The 8,216-nt window shown below is 58.5% G+C and overlaps 1 protein-coding gene across 1 annotated transcript; it reads right to left on the minus strand.

Annotated features, from left to right (window-relative positions):
- Positions 1-3,744: 3,744 nt before the first annotated feature.
- Positions 3,745-7,655, minus strand: SLC32A1 (solute carrier family 32 member 1). Its single transcript, XM_049816987.1, has 2 exons — positions 6,752-7,655; positions 3,745-5,903 (listed from the first exon to the last, which is right to left on the minus strand). The coding sequence occupies exons 1-2, from the start codon at positions 7,127-7,129 to the stop codon at positions 4,716-4,718; spliced, it is 1,566 nt and encodes a 521-aa protein (XP_049672944.1). The 5' UTR covers positions 7,130-7,655; the 3' UTR covers positions 3,745-4,715.
- Between the last annotated feature and the right edge of the window lie 561 nt (positions 7,656-8,216).

Here is an 8,216-nt window from a genome sequence, read left to right on the forward strand (position 1 = left end):
GGTGAGCCTACTTCCAAGGTGGAGCCTTGTCCCCTGGCAGCACCACGTCCAGGGTGGGAGATCCAGGGACTTTTACATGCTTGAACTTTGCAGGTGTGACAGTGCTACAACCCCACTTCTGCCTCCTGTGTGACCCTCCTCTGGCTCCATGCTCCCCATCCTGGGCCACACGTATGCAAGAACAAGCACCTGAGAAGCCGATGAGGACCGAGCCCCGTGGGCACATCAGAACTGAGCCCAGAGGAGCCCTTTTGGAGCCAAAATCTACTGCCCTCCATTCGTACCCTCCCCCATTTGCTCCCTGTTCCTCTCCCTACCCCTCTGCAGATGCCCAGCACCAACGGTCAGCACATCCCTGCATGAGTGGGTGCCCAAATAACAGTTTGATGGTTGAGCGTGTTGGTGGAGTCACTGCTGGTCACTGGTGGAGCCTTCAGCTCCTCACCCAAAATACAAACTTCATATGCAGGAGGCATTTTCTGATTACCCAGGAAGATTTCTTTCACTCTCAAAATCCCTTTTGCACCTGCCCCTTTCTTGGCAGCAGACCATGATGTAGTCGGTTGATAGGTCCCATAGCTCTGAGAAAACATGAGTGGCAGCACAGTTCCTCCAGCATTTGTCAAGCTACTGACCTCTCGCCATTGGCACGTGCCTGTCTCAGCTGGGCCTGTGAATCCCAAAGCAGAGAGGAGAAAGAAAAAGGGGCACTGGACAGGGAGGCCATTACAAAAAACAAAAGGGTGAGCTGAGGAAGGATTTGAATACACAGACAGGTAGAAAGATGTATAAAATCAGGTGATGGAGAACATTGGTGCCGCCATCAAAATAAGCATTTTCTGAAGCAGTCTGGAATACGTGATTTGGAGCATCCAAGGTTCATGAGGCCAAGACAGCCAGCTGCCACTGCAGCCAAGGTCTCTGGCTCCATGGGCATGGGGAGAAGGCAGAGCCATACCTGCCCCTCTGTGAGCTCCAGCACCACCAGCAGCACGCGGAGTGGAGTGGGCTCAGCCCTCTCCTCACTCCAGCTCCCACCGACAGTCCCATTGGGTGGCATGGCCCTGTGGGTACATAAGGATAACAGAGATTTGATACTACCCTCATGTCTCAGGGAACGAACCCAAATAGAGGTCCCTATTGTACTTGAGGAACCATAAAGACACAGAGGAAAATAAATCTGTACCCTGCTAGTGGAGAGAGGGCCTTTGTTTGTCTCGTTTTCAGAATGAGAAGGTTTAGAGGATTGCTGCAGCACATGACCAGAAGCTACGAAGCTGCAGACAAAAGCCGTTTGGAACAGAGATCAGACTTTGCCATCGTGCTGGCTTTTCAGAAGATTTCTGCTTTGTGCAAGTTAAACCTGCTGCTATTTTGGGGTTTGTTTTGCTCAGTCCACTGCATCCCTGCTTTAAAGACTGCACATCTCCCACAACACTGGTTCATGTACGCTTTCACTAGCATCAGCACAGCATCAAAATGTCTGCTGCAGCAGGCTGGAGGGGGCTGCCTGTATTTCAAGCCCAAGTCACAAGGGTTGCACCAACAGCCGCACTCGTTCCAGCCACGGACAAGTTTAGAGGACAAAGCCTCGGCTTATCGCTCCAGCTTGCTGAGCGGGCTCATTTCGCAAGCTCATCTCACGTCAGCCGTGAGCGTGCGTCGGCACCCGGCAGAAAGACGGAGGAAAGCGCTTGAGCAAAACTGACAGTGAGACAAAGCCCGTTGGGGCCCTCTGGATAATCGCTGGCTTTACCACAGCTGAAAATTGCAGCGAGCCAGATGCTGAGATGCCCTGTCATCCCTGGGACCCGCACAGCCTGCTGCCAGGCATCACAGGGGAGGCAGAAATATCTCGCAGAGTCCCTCCAGCCAGGCGGTGTCTCATGGGGCTTGGGGGGGCTGTGCCTAGGCAGGACTTGGGGATTTGAGGTGCCCTTGCAGGGGCTGATGGCACTCTCTGCTTGTGCCGCCCTTCTCTGCACCCTGAGGAATGGAGACAAGGAGCCTTTGCCTGCCCTAACTTTCCCCCACTGTAGCAAAAAAAGGCACAAATCATCTTAGACCCCAAATACACTCAAAGCAGGAGCCATTTCTGTTCACAAGTCGGGGGGGGGGGGGGGGGGGGGGAGTGCTGAATTAGGTTTAAAACCTCTGCAAAGTTAAAGCTTCATAAAACGGTTTCTATCATCATGTGCCCCAAACTAGAAAACCTTTGGCCCCTGAAAAACACAAAGACAGGGGACAGGTTCGTCTGTGAGCATCCCCCATCCACACACAGCCAGCTGCCCGCAAGAAGAGGCGAGCGAGCTGTGCTACTGCTGCGGCACGGCAGCTGTCCTGGCTGCAGCCGTACACTTCCAGCGATCCAAACGGGGAATGCAGAGAGAAACGGATCCTAAAACCCACGCGTGCAAAGCAGATGCAAACCGCAAATGTGCAGAGGAGCGTGGTGTTAACCTGCGAAGGGCTCCTCGGTTCTCCACTTACTCCCAGGAACCGAGGGGTTCTCTCAGCCCTACACAGGGCAGGGAGAAGATGAGCTGGATCTTCTCCCATGCTGGTCCCTTCTCAGCACCCTAGGGAGAAAACAGGGCTGGAGCAGAGAGCTCACGGCAGAAGAAAAAAAGCGGCAAGCACTCATGAAGGAGGAGGAGCAGGCTCCCCGCATCCCGGGCGGCTCGATGGGATGGTTCCCGGGCCGGGCCGGGCCGCGCCGTCGGGCGAGGGCGCTGCGCTGCCGCCGAGGTCCCGGGGCTGCTGCGGGGCGGGGGGGACCGGGAGGAGGAGGGGGGGGACACGGGGACCTGCAGGGGGTGAGGGCAGATTTGGCTGCCGGCGGGGTGGTTCATCACAGGTCATTCGGAGGAAACCGCCCGAAATATTGTTTTCTCAGGGAAGGGACATCCCCCCCCCCCCTGCTCCTGGCCGAAGCCCGTTTTCCCGGTTTGTGCACCCCCCCAGCCCGCCCCGGTACCGCATTGCGGAGCTGCCCGCTGCCGTCGGGGCAGGGCGAGGGCGGGGGGACACACACGGCACCCCAGTCCCTACCGGGGGTGGACACGATTTGGGGACCTTTGCTGTGCCGGGGCTGCGGGAACGCTGCCCGTGGATTCCCTCCCCAGTCCTCATCCTCCGCTGTGCAGCGGGTGGACAACGAATTAGTTGTTGTGGCTTTTAAATCGGTGTAAATCGAGGCGTTTTCGGTCACGGGTGCGGAACGTGGGGCTGATCCCCGCGGCGGGGGCGGCCGCCCCCGCCGCGGGGATCAGCCCCACGTTCCGCATCCGTGACCAGAGCAGAGTGGTTCGAGCCAGGTGATACCCCCAGCCCATTATTTCGTTTATTTCCCCCCACACACTGCATTTGTTTGTTTGTGAGGGTGGTTATTTTTTTTTTTTCTCCTCCTTCACAAGAACAAAAGTCTCAGAGTACATCTGCAAACTCCCTCCATCTCTGGATTCTGAGCACTACGGGATAAAGCAAAGCTGGGGGGGGGGCGGGCAAAGCAGCCCCCTCCACCCAACTGTAGGACGACCCTATCCGAAATATAAGTGTTCTACCTCTTGCAAGCAGCTTAATCCCACTGTGGGTGACAACCCAGCGCTACCCCTCCGTTACCACCAAGGATGTGCGGTAGCCCCACGCCTCACCCCCCAGTGCAAGCAGGCGTGGGGAGGATGAACCCCCCTCTGCCCCTGCCCAGCTCCTCCGACCCCCCCCACGAACGAGGCCAGCCTCATCGGCTATGTTTTCTCTTTATTGTTTGATATATTTATGTACCACATTATATGTTAAAGATAGATTTTTTTTTCTGATATACATTTTTCATCTTATTTACCACAATGACACCACACGTACATTGGAAACAGCTCCACGGATCTGGTAGATTGCACAGAATGAATTGTGTCGTAGTTTTGTTCTTGTATCCTGAACGACGTCAAATCCAACAATTATTTTTTTTTAAACTTTTCATAATTTAGAAATAACAATTGTTAAAACAAAACAAAACAAAAAAGTCACCGAGAAGCGGACTCCAGGTCTGCGATTTCAACCAGAGGCAAAACATTGTAATTGATGGGAAGCGCCGTTCCTCGGTGTGATTTCGGATGGAAGAATTAAGCTGTCCTGACATCTATGTGACTACGGTGTAAACATTGCAGGTAACTGGCATCGCTGGTCATCAGCCGCTGCTTGGACTTGTTGGGCTGGTCGTACAATCTAGGTCTGATCTACATCCATCTCACACAGTGTAAAACGAAGGTCCCTGCTCCCAGAACCCACGGCCGGTTCGCTTCCGTCTGTGAGCGCAGTAACCCAGTCCCATTGGATCGGCACCTGTGTTTCAGCTCCTGAAACACTGAATTGCATATCTGTAAGGAGTATTGAAAACTGCGACTGTTTCCCAACAGGTCATTCGCGGGGGGCCAAGCTTCAGGCAACGAGTGAGGAGATAGGGGTGGGGCACCGGATAATTTCCTTCAAAAAATTCTAAATAACAAAAAAATATATTTAACTCTTAGCTTATTTAAAAAGACGGCAGGGCAAACACTTTAATCTCTTCTTATTTCCTTTAATTTGCAGATTCTATGACATAGAATTTGTTGGATGCACGTAACGAAAATAATGACTCTTTCCATTAAAGGGATGCAGAATTATTTGGCTATGCGGATGTTCGATGCGATTCTCTTACTGCAGCTGACTCTGGCCCCTCCTTAGTCTTCAGCGTTGGTTCTGAAGGCCTCTATGAGGCCTTCTAAAGAGTGGATGAACCCAGAGACGCTGCAGATACCACCTATAACGAAAATGGCAACATCAAAGAAGACATGGTGCCACAAGAGCTTCCTCCACAAGAGTTTGAGGTGGAAAAGACTGGGGAGCAGGAAACAAAGCCCTGCGCCTGTGAGGCTCCCGGTAAGACCCATTAAGAGGGCAAAGTGCGGGACATAGATAGCCATGAGCAGGGTGAAAACTACCAGGGCACATCTGAGGGTGAGTCCCCAGGATTTGAGCCGCCCGTCACCCCCGTAGCAGTTGGGGAAGAATGCCCTGTTTCCATCTTGGAAAAGGGATCGCTCCAGGACTTCCACAGCTGCAAAGAACGGCAAGGGGTAGGAAAGCAAGGCTTTGGCCACCAAGAAAATGTTGACTACTGCCCTAATGGTGGACGGCAAGTTGTCTGTAATGACTTCCTTGGTCTCGTCAGCCCAGGTCAGATAGGCGACCAAGGCAAAGAGTCCCTTAAGGATGCAAGCTGCTATGTGAGTCCAGTTCATCATGCAATGAAACTCCTTGGGGTTCTGCATGTTCCCCTCCAAGGAAGGCAGAAAGATCTGAGAGGTGTAGCTGAAGACAATGATGCCGATGGAGATGGGAAACTTCTTTACATCGATGTAAAACTTGACTTTGTCCCAGGCCCAGTCACGTGCCCTGGAGAGGCAGTAGGCGATCACCAAGATGTTGATCACAAAGTGGGCTAATGTGCAGAGCAAGCTGAACTTGGAGACTGCCTTGAGGTTCTTCAAGAACGCGCAAGGCAGGAGCACTGCCGTGGCAATGATGGACCATGACTTCTGGGAGACGGGCAGGTTGGGGAAGCTGTTGTACATCAGGTTCCCACTGACCACCACATAGAGGATGCAGGTCATGACCAGTTCAATGATCTGAGCCACGTTCACAATTCTGCCTCCGAGGGTGGGGAAGCGAGGCGCGCAGCACGCGTTTGCTATGTCCACGTAGGAGTCTCTCACCCTGACTATCTCCCCATCCTCATTCTCTTCATAAAGACAGGCAATAAGGATTTTCCCAGTGTAGCAGCAAACCACTGCAGCGAAAATTATTAAAAAGAGTCCTAGGTATCCACCATGAAGGATGGCATAGGGCAGGCCCAGAACAAACATCCCCTGGAAAGAGACAAAATGGAAACCGTGTTGCTTGTCTCACCAGGCAGGCACCTGTACCCAGGCACACGCAGTCACACAGTCGCAGTCACATGCACGCTCGCTGTCTCGCCTGCACACCATCACACCCACGCAATCGGTCGCACAGTCACGCCATGCAATCACGGCCACACGCGATAACGCACCCCTCCTTTCTCTCTGACGTTCCACCCCCCCACCCCAATCACACCCGTGCAATCACACCCGCACGCTCACGCACACCCGCATAATCTCACCCCGGAGCACCCAGAACAAGCGAACACGGTTTTGCCGCCCGGGCTTTGCCCTGCTCTCTACCCTCTCTTGTCCCCAGCCCCTCGCAGTGCACCAAGACCCCCAGAGCCGAGAGGCCGGCCCGGGTCCACCCCGGCGCAGCCCCACCACCGGCCCGGGCCCCCCGGGGTCCCCCCTCGCCCCCGGCCCATGTGCCGGGGCAGCCCGACGGGGAGCCCCGCCAGCCCGGCCCCGCGGGGAGGCGCAGCGGGACGCGGCTTGGGGCCCGGCGCCCCTCCCGGGGTCTGCGCCGTATTCGGGGGGCAAAGCAGCAGCGATCCGGGTTTGCGCTTTTTTCCTTTCCTTTTTTAATCTCCCCCCCGCCCCCTCCCGCCCTTTTTCCTCTGTCTTTCCTCTATTTTTGCTTTCCTTTTTTTCCCCGCAGCGGGCTTGCGATCAAGCCCGGGGCTGCCGGCCGGGCGCGGAGCGGGGAGCGGGGAGCGGGGAGCGCGGAGCGGGGAGCGGGAGCGGGGAGCGGGAGCGGGGCCGGGGGGCGCTCCCCGGTGCCCGGCGGTGTGCCGGCGCGGTGGCGGTCGTACCTGGATGGCGTTGGTGACGTTCCAGCCCGCCTCCCAGGCCGTGATCTTGGGCTTGCCCTGCCCGGAGAGCTCCGAGCAGACGCCCGCCTCCTTGGAGGCGGAGGGCGGCAGGGGCCCGGTGCCGTCCCGCTGGTAGTGGATGTCGCCTTCCAGGGGGGGCTCGCCCCCCTCCTCGCCGCCGTCGGACTTGAGGATGTCCATCTGCAGCCCTTGCCGGTGCTCCATGTCCAGGTCGTCGCAGTGGGCGAAGCCCACCGCCTCCTCGTCGGTGGCCGCCTGGAAGCCCATCCTCGCGAACATGCCGCTCACCTTCGCCTGGGACTTGTTGGACACCGAGGTGGCCACGTTGGAAAGCTTGCTGCGGAGGAGGGTGGCCATGGTGGCCGGCTGGCCGGCTCCGCTGCTCGGAGACCCTCGGGGACGGAGAGACCCGACGGGGCGGGGGAGCGGCGGGGCGGCGGGAGGGGACCTCGGCGCCCGGCGAGGGGGTGGGGGGCGGCCGCTACGGGGGGGGCTGCTTCGAGCCGCTACCTCCGCGTCCCGGCGCAGTGCGAGCGGCTCCCGGCCGGGGTGCCCAGGGGCATGACACCGCTGCGGGGAGGTGCAGGCCCGCACGTCCCGCCGCCCGCTCCGCTCCGCGCCGCTCCGCCGGCCCCCGCGGCGGGATCGGGGGGCGAGCCGGGCGGGGATGGCGGGGGGGGGGCTGTCAGCAGCCGGCGGCTGTCACCAGACGGGCAGAGCAAGCCCCTGGCAGAGCGCGCCGCGTCTCCATCGCAGTGCGCCCACCTCGCGGAGAGAAGAGGGAGAGGGGAGAGAATTGCTGCATTTCTGGGGGAGGTACCAGCCTCCCCGGCCAAGCCCAGCCTTCACCCCCCCCTCCCCGCCCCACCCACGCCCGCCGGGCCCCGCCAGCAGCAGCGCCGCGCGCGGACCCCCCCCCCCCCCCGCCCCGTCGCGCCCCCCCGGCTCCGCAGCCCCTGCGCTGCCCGCCCTGCCCCACAGCCTGCCCCACAGCCGCGCCGCGGGGCCCCCGCCGCCAGCCCCTTCCCCACGGCGAACAAAAGAGCCCCGTTGAAGAGGCGGACAAACGGTTCTCGACCGGTTCTTAACGGAATTTTCCTCCTCGCACGCCCTCCTTTTTCGTTTTTCTTCCCCCCAAAACGTGCGGCCCCTATGGAGGCTGGGGACAGCGGCGGGGGCAGCTGGGGCAGCGTGTCCTGCCATAGCCGCGGAGCGCAGCGGTGTGTGGAAACCTGCGCCCAGGGAACGAGGGTTTAGCTGCCTGTAACGACTCCTGTCACCTGCGTGCTCCGAAAACGGAGGGAAACGGGTTCCCGTTCCCGTTCCCGCCCGGGGCTCGCAGCCGGGCGGCAGCGCCTCTGCCCCGCGGAACCGCACCGGCGTCTGCGGGACACCGGCAGCCCGCGGGGATATCGACTGCGGATTTCTCCTCTTGGTCCCCGCG

This window comes from Accipiter gentilis, chromosome 14, assembly GCF_929443795.1.
Source record: "Accipiter gentilis chromosome 14, bAccGen1.1, whole genome shotgun sequence".
NCBI lineage: Eukaryota > Metazoa > Chordata > Aves > Accipitriformes > Accipitridae > Astur > Astur gentilis.